The following is a 17,117-nucleotide window of genomic DNA, read 5'->3' as shown; positions in this document are numbered from 1 at the left end:
AGCCTGGAGGCACCAAGGTCTCAGGTGTGGGGCAGCAGGTAACCTGTTTCAGCTTGGAGATTCTGTTACCCTGTGTCCTGCCGTGCCCCGCTCCAGGGGACACACGGCTAACCTCCCAGCTGCTTGAAGCACCTTGTGGGACAGGCCTTCTGCCCATTGTGGATTTTGTCTTGCTCTTGAGCGTTGCTGGCCCCTCATCCTGGGGTGGAGATGACGCCCCTTCCCCATCTCGGCAGCGAGGCATGAGGCCAGCTTGCCCCAGTCCCTCCCCCGCCGCTGTGACTGTCTGCAGTTCCCCGGTGACACCTAAGCCGACCGAGAGAACAAACAATCGGCTCTTTCTCAGATTGGAGCGAAAGCCTGATTTTCTTGTAAACGTAACATAGAAGCAGCCCCTGTATGAACACGAGGCACACACAGCAGCCCCTTGCCTGCTCCAGGGCCCTGCCTTCAGGGTCAAGGGCAAGAACGCGGCCCGGAAGGCTCCATGGCTGCTCTGTAGTCCTCTGCCGCCCCATCACCTGCCTTCACACCTTCGGGCTCCTGGGTGCAGGCAGGAGGGCGTCACGCCGTGGGGAGGGGCACGGGCTGAAATCCCCGCCCCGACTCTTCCTGCGGGAAGGTCGCTCCCCTGCTCACAAGGCAGAATAAGATGGACCCACTGGGTTGGCAGTTCCAAGTTAGAACGGCTTTGTGAGAAGTGGAGGGACTGGAGTTCGAGGTTAGGGGATTGAGGGCAGAGTGGCAGCCACAGGTGCCGTTTGAGGGGAAGGAGAGAGGGGCCAACACAAGAAGGAATGAGCTTGAACCCTGTGAAGTGGCTCCACTTGGATGGGGTGGGCCGGGGCGTTGCACGGCTGAGCCAGCAGTGAAACCATCTCCTGGGGGACCAGGCAAGCCCCCCAGGGGTCCTCTCCCCATTAACCCCCACGCCTTTGTGCTTCTCTTCTCCACAGGCCCCTCCAGCCAGCGTCAGGTACAGAATGGCCCCTCTCCTGACGAGATGGACATCCAGAGAAGGTAACTTCCCTCAGCAGGGCCTGCGTGGAGGGCACACCTGGGCGGGGGGGGGCGGGAGAACAGGCCTGACCAGAGAGGAAGAGGAGGCATTTCGTTGCCGCTTTGCCAGCGACGATGTGAGCATGTGTTTTCACAGAGGGGGGTCACTGCTGACTCCGTAGCCTCACCGTCAGCCTGGCAAAGTCCCGGCTCGTTCACTTACTGAACACCCTCCCAGGTGTATTAGGAGATCGTCGTCTGGGGACCCGGGGATGTGGCCGGGGCCGCACACGACCTGCCAGGCCAGTCTGACTGAGCCAGTCCTAGCCCCCGTCTTGTGTCTGTCCGGAGGCCTTGTGTACCTTGGTCTGTCGTTGGAGGCCTTGGTGGGTGCCCCGCACAGCCTCCCCAGCGGGGGTTAAGAGGCTGCGAGGGTGCTCTGGGCTGCAGCCGCCCTTGAGTGGCCAGGCTGGGGCTGCGTCCTCGTCCTCGTGGGGCGAGGCTGCTCCTGGGGGGTAGGGTGACCCGTTCCCCCACCCTCTCCAGGGCGCATCTTGAGTGTCTCAGTCAGCGCTCCTGTCCTGAAGTTACAGGAGACAGCTTGGTGGTGAGGAGGAGCCGCCCCCTAGTCCCTGTGCCAGGAGGGCAGGGCCAGGCTGTGAGCCCACCCTGCTGGGCAGGGGCTCTGCATCTCTGAGGGCCTGGCACCTCGACTCTGTGGAGCCATGCTGGGAGGCAGGCTTGGGCCATGTCCTCTCCAGGGGAGCGGAAGAGGACCTGACTCCCGGGCCTGTGGCCAGGCTCAGGCAGAGCCCGAGGTCAGGGCTGGGAGGCCCTCCCCTGGCTGAGGCTCTCAGGGTCCTTGCCTCGAGCCTGCCCCCTGCCCCAAGCACCTTTGGCCCCCACGGTGGACGTTATGACCCTGAGCCTCAGTTTCCTTTTGGCAGGTAGCAGTGTTTCAAGGGAAAGACGGGTGTATGCTTCCCAGACTCGGGCACAAAAGGCTCCTGTGTATTCATTGCCAGCCTCTCAGAATACCGTGTGGCTCACTAGGGCTTTTGCACACTTGGTCTCATTTTAACGCTCACGTTAGCCCTCAGGGGTTATCATTACCTGTGCTGTTTCTCACATGAGCCACTGAAGCTGGGAGAGTAGGAAGGAAGCAGAAGTTAGGAGCAGAGCCAGGACTGGCCCGGCCCAGCCCTCTGCCAGCTCCCAGGCCGCCTCCCTGAGAGGGTCGGGGGTCCCACACAGACCCTGCAGTCGGGCTCTCAGAGCTGGAGAAAGACCACCGCCAAGTCCAGCGTCCAGGGCCGCTGGCTGCAGAGGGCGGTTCACTTTTGTCTGCAGTCAGCGTCCCCAGGCCGAGTGACCCCTGGAGGTCAGTCTGAACCGCAGGCATCAGATTCCAGAGCAGGGACGTGCTGGTCAGGATGGAGGGAGGCCGGGAGGGGTTGCGTGGTGCCCATGAGGGGCGCAGTGAGCCCAGCACGGAGCCGTCCTGTCTTCTCACCACCAGTAGCCTGCATCCACAGAAGACTGATTCCTCTTGTGGAGGGTTTCTGGGCACGTGGATCCTGCTGGAGAGGCTGGAGTTGGGGGTGATGTTTCAGCAGTTTGGATGGAGAAGCTTAATGCAGATGCTGCTGGGAGCTTTTCAAACATCTTTAGTGTCAGAAGGGCATTTTTTGGTATTTTTTAGATACAGAGCACAATCCTTCCAAGAACCCATGACACGTGTTCTTATTTATGGAGAGGCATCTAGGCCCAGGAAAGGGAAAAAGCTCACCCATGACTCCCAGAATGGGGACCAGAAAGCACTCTGCTGCTCAGTGGCCACGCAGTGAGCCCCGCGTGTCCCTTGTCCTTCCTCCAAGGTGAAAGCGCTGGCAGCCCCACGTGCTTATTCCCCACCAAGCACGCCCAGAGCAGCCACCCGCAGACACCCATGCGCTGGGAACCGGCAGTGCTGAGGCACAGCCACAGCCTCTCTCTGTGGGCGCCCTCCTGCCTCCCGCCCAGGAGCAAAGTAGCCCTCAGAGCGGCCCGGGCCCCGTGCCCCGAGACGGGCCTTCAGCGTTGGCAGTTGAAGCCGCGCTGCCCCCCACAGTCCATGTGACTCCTGAGCCCTTCCTGCACCGGCATTGCGGCCCCAGGTTCTGTGCACGTGCTTGTGGACCCGTGTCTTCACTCACCCAGCCTTGAGGAGCAACCCAGGGTCCCTCCTGCAAGGAGCCAGGAGGTTGTCCCTGCCGGGGTCACCCGGCACAGCCACACAGCCTCCCATTGGCTTAGGGAGCTAAGCCAGGTGCAGTGGGCGTGGGTGGCCCTGAGGTCGTATCTGCTGAGGCCTCCAGATAGCAGGCAAGCTCGTCCAGCCTAGGGGAAGCTTGGTCACTCAGCCGGGTGGTCACTTCAGCCTCGTGCGGGGCTCCCTGCCCAGGTGTCAGTGTCCCGGGCTGCTGGTCCTGTCCTGGGTGGGGACCTGGACCAGTCACAGCTCAGCCTGTGTAAGCGGGGACAGCAGGCCCGGCAGCTGGAGCCCAGGGTGGGACAAGGCAGGCTCACTGCTGAGCCCTGGGGGCCCCGGGGAAGCCTGACTCTGCAGCCCAGCCTCTGACACAAACTTGTTCTCGCTCCACTGTGGTTGCTTCTCAGACAAGTGATGGAGCAGCAGCAGCACCAACAGCGCCAGGAGTCTCTCGAGAGAAGAACCTCGACCACAGGTGAGCGCGTCCCGCCCCTACAGGGCCGTCCCTTCCCTGGACGGTGCCCGGGACACACTGGGCACTCGGCCTGCTGCTGAGTGCATGGGCCCCGGAGGGTGCCAGCCACACCCCACGTTTCTAACTCAGATCTGACCCTGTCGCGTGTCAGCTCTTCCCCTTCACGCTGAACAACCTGGGCTCCCTGCCCGGCCTCCAGGTGCGCAGGCCTGGTCCCTGCAGGCCTGCCGCCCGCAAGCGCCCCTCCTGTAGCTCCTTCGCTTCCTCCGGGGCCGCCGCCTCCCTTGCACCCGTGCCCCCTTCACCAGGCTTCACTCCTGTCCCGGCGTGGTTGTTCCTTCCCTAAGGAAGCTTTCCGTGGGCTTCTGGCCAACCGGAGCCCCTCCTCTCAGGCCAGGGTGGCACGGTGTGCCCACTTTTGGTGGCACTTGTCACCCTCCGCAGTGACAGATGTGCAGTTGTCTGTGTGATTGGCTCACTGCTCCCCACCAGGCCGTGAGCTCCAAGAGCACACAGCCCGCAGCCACTGGTCCCCGGTGCCCTGCACAGGGCCGGGCAGGCAGCGGAGACGTGGATGGGGGGCGGGGACGGAACTGACCAGCATGCAGCGCCACTCCTGGACATGCGCCCCATCGGCCCTGTCGCCATCCCCCAAGACCAAGGGGGCGGCCCCCATTGCATCTCGGGGGCTAACAGCTGCCAGTGCCTGGGAAGGTGCTCAGTGCTGAGAAGGAGCAGAGGAGGAAAAAGAGATACCGTTTGTGCACCAGAGGGCTTCCTGTCCCCTGGAAGACCACCGCTGAGCAGCAGGAAGTCAGTGAAGCTCGGGGGAGCGAAGCCAACATGTGACACTGGGTCCAGCCAGGCCCCAGGTGTCGGGAGGGACTGGGACAGTAGCAGGCGCCTCCTGAGGGGCTTCTTGGAAGAGGTGACCCTGAGCCGTTCCTCATCCGCAGAGGAGCTCCCTAGGAGGCTCCAGCTGGGCCTGGGCACTCACTGAGCCCGCCGCTGTGTTTCAGGACCCAGCCTCCCGCCGGGGCACCCCTCATCTGCAGCCAGCGCCCCCCTCTCGTGCAGTGGCCCTCCACCCCCACCCCCACCCCCTGTCCCACCGCCGCCTACAGGGGCCACCCCCCCACCCCCACCCCCGCTGCCGGCCGGAGGAGCCCAGGGCACCAGCCACGACGAGAGCTCTGTGTCCGGCCTGGCTGCCGCCCTGGCTGGGGCCAAGCTGAGACGAGTCCAGCGGGTGAGCGTCGTGGGCCCCAGGGGGCGGGCAGGGGGAGGACGAAGCTGGGGGACCCTTCCCTGCCGGGGGGAGCAGCACCGCCCTCCCCAACCAGACGGTGCCTCCCGCCACCTTGGTCCTGGTTCCCCGGTTCCCGAGAGAACTGGGGTGGCGCTGCGTGAGGCGGGAGCCACCGCCCTCCTAGACGAGGAAACCGAGGGTCGGGCATGTGAACGGCTTGTCCGGAGCACGCAGGTCACCAGCTGCAGCTTGGGCTCAGGCCCTGGGCCTCTTGAGTTTACGTCCATCAGCCCCCTCGGCCCAGCCAGTCTTCCCCAGCCTTCCCCAGGGTCCTGGCAGGTGGCGCTTCCGGAAGAAGGCCATGTGTGGTGGAGGGGGGGTGGTTAAGGGCACCTCTGGTACAGAGCTGTGCCCCCTCGCCCCTCAGGTCACACCGGCCTCGTCAAGGCTGCTGACCGTGAGCCAGTGGACCTGGGGCGTGTCTGCAAACAGTGCCCTCCAGTCGATGGCGCCCTCTGGACTCTGTCGCCAGCGGGTGGGGTTGGGGAGATAGGACCAGAGGGCCTGGCCTGGCCTCTTCCAACTCTGCCATCACATCCAGCCCCTTTTCCCTCAAGTCACTGGCCTGAAGCACCCTCTCCCCTCAGCCAGAAGATGCGTCCGGAGGCTCCAGTCCCAGCGGGCCCTCGAAGTCTGACGCCAACCGGGCCAGCAGTGGGGGTGGTGGAGGAGGCCTCATGGAAGAGATGAACAAGTTGCTGGCCAAGAGGTGGGTGTGTCGACTGACCCCAGCTCAGCCTTGCCTTCCTGAGCAACTCTGCAGCGTCCAGGTTGGGAGGGCGTGGCTGCTGGGCTCCGAGGCAGGGGACTTCAGGGAGACAGGCAGGCTTCCTCCGCCCACAGGCAGCCCGCAGGCGGGATGTCTGCAGGGTGATCTGTGGGGTGGGGGCTCTCTGGCCCCTTGCGGCCAGGCCTGGGTGTTGTGGGGCCATAGCTGTCACCCAGCTCTTCTGACCTGGGCGGGGTGTGGACCAACCTCCTGCCCCTCAGGTGCTAAAGACAGAGATGCAAGTGTCCCCACGCCCCCTGCCAGACCAGTTTGGCGTCCAGGGTCCTGGGACCAGCACAGAAGGCCTGGACACCCGCTCAAGCATCATCCCAAGCCTGATAGGGGCCTGGACAAGTTGCCTCTTTCACACGAAACGAGTTAGACTGCTGCTTGGCCCTCTGAGGACCCACCCTCATCCACACAGCAGAGGCGTCTGCTCAGCGTGGAAACCTCCAGGACTGATGGTGTGTCTTCTCCCTCCTGTGTTAGGAGAAAAGCAGCCTCCCAGACAGACAGGCCGGCTGACAAGAAGGAAGACGAAAGCCAAACGGTAAGTGCACCCACCGCCAGCCTGCCCTGACTTCCCGTGCCGTGTGGACACACCAGGCCCCGCAATGCCCGGGGCTGGACAGACGCATGATAGATCCTTCACTGGGTGATTATAGGAGAGCAGGGGGACTCCTGTGTCCATCCCCCTGCACCAGGGGGCAGGTCTGCACGCACTGAGTGTCTGACAGCCTCACGGGGGAGGCAGAGAAGCAGGATCTGGCCAGGAGTGTCTCGAGGAGAAGGCCTGGAGCTCGGGGACCTCAGACACACGGACAAGTCTGCTCGACAGACTCGGGTTCAGTCATGGTATGGGGTGTCTGCCTCAAGACCAGGGCTGTGACTATATATTTCTGCTCCTAAAAGACATCATTTGAGTCCATAGATTCCAGCAGAGCCTCGGATGAGCTGGGCAGAGGACCCCAAGCCTCAGGCACTTGTCCAGAGCAAGATCCTGGAGTCCCATCTGTCCACCCTGAACTCCACGTGCCTGCCTCCACTTAGCGCGGCTAACACTTCTGTCCTCTGTGTTAAGCTTTCCCTGTAAAAACAGACTCCTGCTGAAACCACTAAGTTTAGACCTTAACTGCAAACAGCATACAGGTTGCATGTCAGTGGCAGAAAGAGACAGAAGAAATACGGCCACCCAGCACCAGGGCGCACACACTGCTGTGCCACCAGGCGAGGCTCACCAGGCGAAGCCCAGGGCTCCGGCCCTGCCAGCGGCCTCCTGCCCCATGACCCCCAACCTGGGCACGCACAGCCCCCTCAGCCCCCACAGCTGACTCCTCCCCAGTCTGCACGTCTCTGCATAAGCATTACTTCCTGAGAAATGGGCTCCCAGACCCCAGACTAGCTAAGGCTCGCTGCAGCTTGGTCCCTGGGCACCTCTCCTTGCCGTGCTTCTGCTCAGCTCTCAGTACACACATTTATCTTGTTTACTCACTCTTGCTGCCGGATTGTGAGCCCTGCAAGGACCAGGCATGCATATTCCACTGTCTGCGTGCCTTGCTGGAGAAGGCAATGGCACCCCACTCCAGTACTCTTGCCTGGAAAATCCCATGGACGGAGGAGCCTGGTGGGCTGCAGTCCATGGGGTCGCTAAGAATTGGACACAACTGAGCGACTTCACTTTCACTTTTCACTTTCACACATTGGAGAAGAAAATGGCAACCCACTCCAGTGTTCTTGCCCTGAGAATCCCAGGAACAGGGGAGTCTGGTGGGCTGCCATCTATGGGGTCACACAGAGTCAGACACGACTGAAGTGACTTAGCAGCAGCAGCATGCCTTGCACCAAGTGTGGAGTCCATCCAGCTGACTTCGCTTGAATGTCTCCAAGTGCAGAGGCCTGTGTGGCCGGGAGCCTGGGGATAGTCATGGCTCTCCCAAAACTGTGGCCAGTTCCAGCCAGCACTGCCAGCCCCAGCTCCCTGGGCTCCAGGAAGAAAAGGAGTGGAAGTGCTCAGTCATGTCTGGCTCTTTGTGACCCCACGGACTGTAACCCGCCAGGCTCCTCTGTCCATGGGATTCTCCAGGCGAGAATATTGGAGTGGATTGCCATTGCCTTCTTCAGGAGACCTTCCCAAGCCAGGAACCGAAGCTAGGTCTCTGGCATTGTAGGCAGATTCTTTACCATCTGAGTCACCAGGAAAGAGTGGGTTTCAAATCCCAGGGACCCAGGAGAAATCTTTGACCCAAGGGCAGAGTTTTCCTCCTCTGACTCCCCTTTCTCTTTAGGCCTTCAGGCCGCTGTGAGTTTCATTTGCCTTGGTCAGGAGGCCCCGCCCACGCGGGAGCAGCCTCTTCCAGGGCAGGGGACAGTCCCGCACAGCAGAGTGAGTGCAGTGTGGCTGGCTTTTCTTTTTTCTTTTTTTTTGGCCGTACTGCGCAGCTGGGGATCTTAGTTTCCCAACCAGGAATCGAACCTGGGCCCTCAGCAGTGAAAGCACTCAGTCCTAACTACTGGACCTCCAGGGGAGTCCCTGGCTTTTTCATTTCTATCCTTTTCAGTGTTTCCAGATCGTCTTCCTGAACATGTACAAGGTTTAAAGAAGGAAAGTACCCGGAATGTGGAGTCAGATGGCTCGGGCAGGGCTGCTGCCCCTTGCTGGCCACAGGGCTCTAAGGATGTGTCCCAGGCATGAAGAAAACAGCCCCCAGGCGCCTGGCAGGGGCTGGGGGTCCTCTGGGCTTGCACCTGAGGCCAAACTTCCCTTTATATAGGAACCAGTCCTGTTAGTTATTTTTGAAATAATAGGGTGACGTTAAATTTTTTTCTGATTTTTCTTCAGTTGCTCTAATTTCACCCATAACATCTCCCACTCTTGCCTGTTTCTGTTGGGTCCTGGTCCCCAGGCACATGTGTTGATTTCCATAATTTCATTGACTCCACTCTCTCACAACGAGAGGCCTCGGGAGAGCTTCCTGAGACCCACAGTCTAGCACATTCTTTTGCCCCTGAGTTGGCGACTCCAAGAACTCATTCATGCACCCCACAGATACGGGGTGGGCGTTCCTGACAGTAGCCAGGTTGGTGCTCGCTGTGGAGAGCGGGGGTGAGCCGTTGTCCTGACTGTTGTCCGCGTGTCTCCCTGCAGCCTTGTCCTTCCCTGACTGCCGTGGGCTGGGCCTCCTCCCTGCACCGCCTGGGGTTTTCATTAGTGAAGCACAGTGCTTGTCTCACTGGGAAAGTGACACTCGTTCACTGGGTAACTGGGAAAACTGAGGTCTCCTAGACGACCTGGCCCGAAGGTCCCCACCCAGCTGGCCTTCCTAACCAGATCCACAGCAGAGCCTTTCTCTTCCGTTTCAGGAAGAGCCCAGCACCTCTCCATCTCCGGGGACCCGAGCAGCCAGCCAGCAGCCCCCCAACTCGTCAGGTAAGGGGCCCCACCCTGCCTGCACCAGGTGTGGGGTCTTAGAGTGGGAGGGGCTCTCACAGAAAGGCGATCTGACTCCCATGGCCTCACTTGGCGGATGAGCAGAGAGGCTGTGCTGGCGGGGCGCCCTGCCGTCTTGCACAGAAGCCCCCCAGCCCCTATCAGCGGCTGCCTGCAGTCTGAGCCTGAACACGAGCAGGGCACCCTGGGGGAGAGAGCGCCCCATCCAGCTGTTTCCCTAGCGGGCGTGCCCACACCTAGGAGGGGTGGGGGAGATGCACCGAGGCTCAGCTTCCTGGCATTGGGCCCTCCTCTGAAGAGAAGCATGTAAATGCCATGGTCCTGCTCTTTGCAAAACACCAGGATGTTACGGTCACCACCAGGGAGCCTTGCTCACTGAGCAGTCAGCCAGACGAGACCTGCAAAGCAGACGGCCCCCAATTTATCCTGGTCCAAGCTCTGGAACAGGGGTGTGGTCAGAAGAGCGCCTTCAGGCTCTGTGGTGGGAAGATGCCACAGCAGTCGGCCCCTCAGTCATTCAACAAAAGTCTCAGGGTCTGCTCTGAGCCAGGCCTATGCTCCCGAGCATGTAGTGGGGGTGGGGGGACAGAGAGAAAATAGGCCACCCCACCCCAGCCAGTGGCGGGAGGCTTATGCCCACTGTTGGCAGCTTGCTGGGGCACAGCTCTGCGGCCACCTGGGCCTCACGTCCTGCCCCTCTGCTGGCTCGTCAGCCTCCCTGTGAGGCTGGGGTCCGTGGCCTGTCCTCAGGCAGTGCCACGATTCTTGGTGAGTGACCGCGTGAACGCCTCACGTCCCAGCGGAGGGGCTGGGAGTTTCCAGTTAGAAGCTCAGTGTGTGTAAGCGGTGTCCTGGGCCACGTGCTGGAGCACGGGTGTGGTCCTGCTCCCGGGTCCGCCCTGCAGGCCCAGCGAGGGTCAGCCCACGGCCTCCAGGCTCAGAGCGGCTGGCCCCCTGCTGCCCCCAAGGATCTTTCCCTTCTGCCTCTCTGCTCCTCCTGCCAAGTCAGGGAGCTCATTCAGTTCAGTGGGCCTCTTGTGGTAAAGTGAAATGCAAGTAAAGAGCACTTGAAAAAGGAAAGACAGATCAACTGCAAGGCCAGGTTGGAAAAGAGCCAGCAGCAGTGTGTGGGGAAAGCTATGGAGCCGGGGGACAGCGGGGACACTGGCCCGTAATCCAGGTGTGGGCTGCGCTGAGGGTGCAGGTAAGGGGCTTCCTATGCCCTGCCCGGCCCACTGCTGCAGGCACAGGTTGCTTCTGGAGGTCCTGGTTCAGAGCCCTCCTGCCCAGCTGGCGCACATTCCCAGGAAAGCCCTAGCCATGGGAAGAGGACTTGAAACCAGGTCAACCAAGTCGTGGGAGCCCTGCCCGCCTTCCTGAGTTGGGGAGATGCAGGTGCCAGGCCTGTGAGGGCCGCCTGGGCCACGGGAGCTGGGGCGGCCTGGGATGCTGCAGGGCACGGGGCCACGGGCGCACTCCCAGCCCTGAGGCGCTTCGTCCATGCTGTGAACCAACAGAGGCCAGCCGGAAGCCCTGGGAGCGGAGCGGCTCAGCGGAGAAGCCCGTGTCTTCCTTGCTGTCCAGGTGAGCCGCCCCAGAAACCCACGCTGCACCCGGGTCAGGGGCCCAGGCAGGCCTTGGCGCCAGCTCACCTCTGCTCCATTCCGCCCACCGCATAGAACCCCATCTGTGGCCAAGAGCCCCGAAGCTAAGAGCCCCCTGCAGTCGCAGCCTCACTCTAGGTACCGAACTGCCTGTCTCTGGGGCCTCCTCTGTCCCCTCCCGTGACTTAACACCCCGGCCCCTACCGCGTTGTCGTCTAACAGCTGTCTCTGGGAGAGGGCGGGATTGCATCGTGAGGGACGGGGCAGGCTGGCTCCTCCTCACCCTCGTCAATGGGGGCCTGAGGCCCGGGGGGCATGACTGTCCAGAGAGGCTGTGGGGAGCCGCAGAGGTGCAGTCCCAGCTCTGGGCTCGCCAGCTGGGACACCGGGCTAGCCAGGGGGCCTCTGCAGCCTCCACTGTTCGCTCCACCCCGCGCGGAGGTCTGCTCACCCCCCCGCAGGGCGCCCGAGTGTGGACAGCAGCCGCACACAGCAAGTCCCTCCTCAACAGCCCTTGCTGCCTCCCGCGGCCCACAGTCCCGGAGCTGGCCCCGCACCGCCCTCCTCCGCTTCCTCTGCGTCTTCCCAGAGAGATGCTGACCACGTTTCCCAAACCAAAAGCTGACGTGATAACAGGATGGGTTGTTTGCAACGGAGGTCACTCAAAAAAACTCAGGCAATCACAGTCACCGCGGGCCAAGTGTGGCCTGAATGTGCAGCCTCTGGAGCCCGCACTAAGGGGTGTCTCCCACGTCCGTCACAGATCGAAGGGAAACAGCCCGGAGCAGGTGGCACTTGGTCCCGGTCTGGCCGAGTCAGCCAAGAGAGAGCTATGGCCGGCCCCACAGGGGCGGCAGGGACAGACGCAGGTGCTCAGGGAGGGCCGTCGCAGCGTCAGCCAGGGCTTGTGGGGCCCGAGTCAGCCAGCTTCTCAGCCGGGCGTGAGGTCCCTGCCTGCACAGAGCTCGTTTCCATGTGCAAAGACCCACAGACAAGACAACTGTTGCTCCCAGAGGTGCTCGGGGAAGACACCGAGGGTCCCGTGGTGGGCAGTGCCGGGCACAGAGGGGCTTCAGCGAGGGAGCTTCTCAGAGGCGGTGTTTGAGCGGACACGGATGGGGGATACCGCCCTGTGGAGAGTGTGGGGGGACCTTGCAGGCTGAAAGAGTGGCAAGTGCTAAGGCCCTGAGCCTGCCACCAGCCTGGCGAGTCCAGAGAACAGAAGGTAGAGCCGCGTGGCTGACATGGGGAGGGCAGAGGGAGGCACGCTGAGAGGGAACGCATGGGTCTGTCCCACGCGCAGGCTGCGGTCCGTGGGCCCTGGGCCAGGACGCCATGATGCAGCGCATCTCTGGGCAGCTTGTCTGGCTGGAGGCAGGAGGTGAACCCATCAGGCAGGAGCCAGAGCAGGGCCCAGGAGGTGAGGCAGGCAGGGCTGGCCTGCGGCCCTCGATGGAGCTGGCTGCTTCCTGCTGGTGGAGCAAGGACAGGCTGCCAAATTCCGAGCAGCCAGGCATCCCTCCCAGGGCGAGAGAGCTGTCCAGGGTGTTCCCACTGGGAAAGCAGGTTCTCCAGCTCCGAACCAGAGCGCTTCCTAGACTCACAGATGGTGCCCTGGGGGCAGCCGCTGTAGGGCCCACAGAGATGTCAGGGTCACTGTTGGGGTAGGGGGATTGTCCAGAGGGCAGGACCGGAACCCAGAGAGGTGACGTGGTTTGTCCAGGTGCTCTGGAAAATTGCTCTTGAAACAAGGACTTGAACCTGCAGCAGGGAAGGGGACCTCTTTCCCCACCAGAATCCACAATTGCTTACACGCTCCGTAGGACCGCGTTTGGCCTCTTTGCTGGGTTCGTCCAGAGGCGTGCAGGAGCGCTTTATTTTTTTCTTTTTTACCCTGGGTTTGCACGCTGGACCGCTGAAATTTTATTTACATTTATTTACGTGGTATTCAGTGGTTTTCTAACCCAGCTTTCCTGAGAGATAGTTGACATCTAATGTTGTGTGAGTTCAAGGTGCACAGCACGGTGACTTCGTGTGTTAGACGCTGTAAATGATTACCGCAGGCAGGCAGGTTAACACGTCCGTGACCTTGCAGAGTCCCTTCCTCTGTGTATGCTGCGAGGACTTCAGATCTCCCTGCTGCGCTCCTCCAAGTACGCAACACAGTACTGCCAGCCGGGGCCACCGCACAGTGCATGCATCCCCACAGCCTGTCCGCCTCATTCCCGCATGTGTGCTCTTCCACTGCCTCACCAGCCGCCCCCGCCACCACCCCAGCAGCCACCAGGCCAGCTGTTTCCATAAGTTTGGCTTTTTGAGAGTTTTTTATTTTGTATTGGAGTATAGCTGATTAACAGGAGATGCTGTGACAGTTTCTGCTGCACAGTAAAGGGACTCAAACATACATATGCATATATTCATTCTCCCCCAAACCGCCCTCTCGTCCAGGCTGCCACACGACCCTGAGCAGAGTTCCCCTGTGCTGCACAGTAGGACCCTGTTCACCCATTTTAAACACGGGCTTTTCTGGATTTTACTATAAGTGAGATCACGCAGCATTTGTTTTTCTCTGGCTTATTCGCTCAGAACGATGTCCATGTTGTCACAAATGGCAGGACTTCCTTCTTTCTTGTCGTGGAATGCTTCATTATATGTGTGTGTGACACGTACCTGTACACACACGTGTGTGCATATACACCCACGTGGACACAGGCTGGACATCATCCCTGTCCACTCGTCGGTCAGCGGACTCTCAGGTTGTCTCCATGTCATGGCAGTTGTGAGCAGCGCCACAGCAGACGTGGGGTGCGGCCATCTGCTGGGAGCAGCGGGCTTGTTCCCCTCGGCTGTGTCCCCAGAAGGGGGATCGCTGGCCCACATGGAGGCCCCTCCACGCTGTTCTCTGTCACAGCCGCACCAGCGCTTCCATGTCCTGCAGGTTCTCCTCCGCTGCGGAGGTCACCAGCCCTACCCCATCTGTACGGTGACTCCTGGCGGTCGTGCCAGTTCCCCCAGTGTGTTTCTGCCGGCTGTCACATGTCCACTCCCCCAGTCAGGTGTGTGTCTGCCGGCTGTCACATCCATGATCCCTGTAGGCGGCTCTGGCCTCATCATTGCCCACATGGGGAGAGAGGCTGAATGCAGAGAGTGCTCCTCAGCACCATGATGCTCCTTTGAAAGGCCAGGTGAAAGCATTTGCCAAGATTTGCTTCTTTTTTTGACCACACTGTGCCGCTTATGGGATCTTAGTTCCCCGACCAGGGATGGAACCTGGACCCTGGCAGTGAAAACACCGAGTCCTAACCATTGGGCCGCCAGGGATGCCCCTAGCGAGACTTCCCAGGGAGGATTCGTGTGCAGGAAACATTAAATTTCAAGCCAGCTAAGTTTAGTTCAGAAACGCCAGAGAAGGACAGTCCCAGAACCCAACACTCTGCCTGAGAAGAGCAAAACCACATGCAGAGCCAGTCGCCAACACCAGGGCCGCTGGTTTGTGTCAGACGTGGGTGCCTCTAGGCTGAGCAGTTGTCTCCTATTTCATGCCAGCATCGCTGGTTTTCCCCAGGCTGTGGTCTAGCCGGGGATCAGAGCCCTCACTCTGAGAACCAGCTTATCAGCATCCTCTTCCCGGGGGAAGGGAGCGTGTGACTCAGAACGCCATCCACGTGCATGGACGCTTCCGTGTGAGCAGTCAAGTCGGGAGACCCCAGGTCCTGACGCTTGGGTTGGGAAATATGGTCACGGTATCCATGAAGCTCTCTCAAGGTGGAGACAGGGTGTGAGAGTCCTTTCTGAGGCGCCAAAGCAGCAGCATTTGAAGAGGGCAGAGCCAGGCCCTCAGCAGGCAAGCACAGGGGCTCCCACTTGCCTCTCGAGCTCAGCCCCCCAGTGCCCACCCAAACACACCCCGCCACCCTCTCCCCAGGATGAAGCCAGCAGGGAGTGTCAACGACGTGGCCCTGGATGCCTTAGATTTGGACCGGATGAAACAGGTGAGCGTGTCTGTCCAGAGAGGCTGTGAAGGAGCCAGGGCTGAAGGCCCCAAGCAGGCGGGGAGCTGGCGGGGAGCAAGGGGGCGGGGAGCCGCGTGCAGCCTCAGCGCCCCTGCCCCGTCTTCACCGGGAAAGGGCTCTGGGCCCTCTCAGCCTGCCACTGGGCGGGGCTGCCCTGGTTTCGCCCAGGTATTTCTGAGACATCACAGGGTGTCCCGTCCCCCCTCACGTACACCCTTCCCCCGTGGGGGGGTTGCCCTGAAGGGAGCCCGGCTGCCCCTGCCTGTGACCCGCGGCCACCTTCACCCCGAGGCCCTGCTCCCACAGGAGATCCTCGAGGAGGTGGTCCGGGAGCTTCACAAGGTGAAGGCGGAGATCATTGACGGTGAGTGGCAGGGCCCCCTCCCTCCCCCCACGGGCGGCACCCAGGCCAGGCTCACACCGAGGGTCCTCAGGGAGGGCCCAGCCAGCAAGGCCGTCCTGGGCCAGAAGGCCGAGGGTTTGCACTGAGGGGTTTCATTCTTCCTCCCCGCAGCCCACACCAGCCTCCCAGTTCTCTGGTTGGGCAGACTGAGGCGGCCCAGACAGATGAAGGAGCTTGTCCGAGTGTGAGCACGTGCTCATGGTCTGCGCCTTGGTCTGACCCCCAGGCTCCCTCCTGGATGAGCCAGTGTCGGGGAGGGTGCATTCACCAGTCCAGAACAGCTTTGAACCATCTTTATCTTAGTATCCCGTGGACTTAGATCACTCTCTTTATTCTGCTGCTTTCAATCTCCGGGTTTGGGGCTACAAGGCAACTGCTACCTTCCCAGAGGCTAGAGGGCCCCAGAAGCCAAAGAACTATCTAAGGGCCTGACCGAGTCCACCGCCTGCTGGGCGCTGGCCTGGGAAGCGGGCGTGCGGCTCCAGAGGGCAGGGCCTCTCCGCAGTGAGTCACATCCATCCGTCCACGCCCCACCGGAGCCTTTGAAACGGCCGGCTCAGATCTGGGGCCAGAGGAAAAGGAAAGGTGTGGGCCGGGCTGCCTGAGCCCACAGAGCAGGGAGGCGCAGCCTGGGCGCCCCCACTCCCCTCCCTCCCCATCGCGCCTGGTGGACTCTGGAGAGAGGAGAGCGGCTGGGAGCCAGCAGACCCAGACCCCTGCCCAGGGCTGGGTGACCGGCCACACCCTGTCCTTGATCCTCAGCGAGCGCTCACTTCCTGTTGGGCCAGTCCCCTACCAGGCTGGGATGGGCAGATAAGGAGTTAATGAATGAAGAGGGGGGACAGAGGCCAACTGTTGACCCCACTTTATTGCTGGGCACCCCTGCCTCGGGAGGCCATGGCCCGGAGGGGTCGGGGCAGGCTGGGGACACCTCGGTCTCCACCTGCCATGGCGGCCGCGGTGGACATGGCCCCTTGGGCGGGCAGCGGAGGGACTGAGCCCGTCTCCTGCCCTGTCTCTCAGCCATCAGGCAGGAGCTGAGTGGGATCAGCACCTCGTAGGCCGGAACCCTGGATGCCACCCACAACCCCGGGCCACCCACTGGCGGGGACCCCACGGAGCCCAGCGCCCAGGCCTCCAGCACACTCAGCACGCGCTGAAGCTAGGACATGCTTCATTTAAAAGTCTTAACCTGTGATAAAATATTAAAATGAGGAGAAAAGTTCAGTTCCTGGATATTTTTAGATTTGACCTGACACAGAACACCAGGCCTGCCGCCTCTTTTTGTATTTTATATCTGCCTATTTAAGTGTACATTTCTTTGGGTTCGTAGAGAAGACACCCCAAGTCACGCGCCTCGTTAGAAGGTCTCAAGTTTTCTCCTAGGTGCCCCCGGGAGCGGCGGCCGCTTCCACGCAGCTCCTCCCCGCATCCTGGCGGCGAGGGTCCGTCCACGCACCAAGCCGTCTGTGTCCACGTGGTAATAAACGCTTACTGTCCACACCCCGGCTCCGGCTTGCTCACTCAGCGCCAGCGCCCAGTCACGCCTGGCTGGGGAGGCCCCTTCTTGGGGGAGGGCCTGCAGAGTGGTGCCAGGAGTTGGGGGGGCAAGACGGGGGCCTTGGGAGTGAGGCAAGGAAGGACAGGGTGTGGGCCAACTTGGGCACTTCCAGCGGGGGTCCTGGGGGCTGTCTCACCCCTCGGCCTCCTCCAGGGAGGTGGGGCCTGTGCGGGAACATCAAAGGGGCCAGGAGGGTGCACCTGCTGAAACCCCCACCCCCACCTCACAGATGGGGCCCTGCGACTCAGGCTCAGCCAGACAGGAAGGCAAGGCAAGCAGGCGTGG

The 17,117-nt window shown here is 61.5% G+C and overlaps 1 protein-coding gene across 5 annotated transcripts in view; it reads left to right on the top strand.

Annotated features, from left to right (window-relative positions):
• The window catches only part of EVL (Enah/Vasp-like), a 139,091-nt gene extending 122,317 nt beyond the window's left edge, over positions 1-16,774 (top strand). For 2 of the 5 annotated variants that reach the window (XM_055418529.2, XM_055418528.2), the window contains exons 4-14: positions 957-1,020; positions 3,658-3,725; positions 4,745-4,974; positions 5,622-5,743; positions 6,293-6,353; positions 9,164-9,230; positions 10,769-10,835; positions 10,931-10,993; positions 14,781-14,847; positions 15,175-15,232; positions 16,658-16,774. In XM_055418529.2, the coding sequence (XP_055274504.1) occupies positions 957-1,020; positions 3,658-3,725; positions 4,745-4,974; positions 5,622-5,743; positions 6,293-6,353; positions 9,164-9,230; positions 10,769-10,835; positions 10,931-10,993; positions 14,781-14,847; positions 15,175-15,232; positions 16,658-16,755 (965 nt within the window). In that variant the 3' untranslated portion in view covers positions 16,756-16,774. Of the gene's footprint in view, positions 1-956; positions 1,021-3,657; positions 3,726-4,744; positions 4,975-5,621; positions 5,744-6,292; positions 6,354-9,163; positions 9,231-10,768; positions 10,836-10,930; positions 10,994-14,780; positions 14,848-15,174; positions 15,233-16,294 lie in introns of all 5 variants that reach the window. The other 3 variants (XM_055418530.2, XM_055418531.2, XM_055418532.2) reach the window with 3 other exon arrangements.
• Positions 16,775-17,117: the final 343 nt, after the last annotated feature.

The sequence above is a fragment of the Moschus berezovskii genome, chromosome 21 (genome assembly GCF_049115385.1).
Source record: "Moschus berezovskii isolate FMDL1 chromosome 21, NW_MosBer_1.0, whole genome shotgun sequence".
In the NCBI taxonomy this organism is placed as follows: Eukaryota; Metazoa; Chordata; class Mammalia; order Artiodactyla; family Moschidae; genus Moschus; species Moschus berezovskii.
This window is presented reverse-complemented; position numbering and strand designations above follow the sequence as displayed.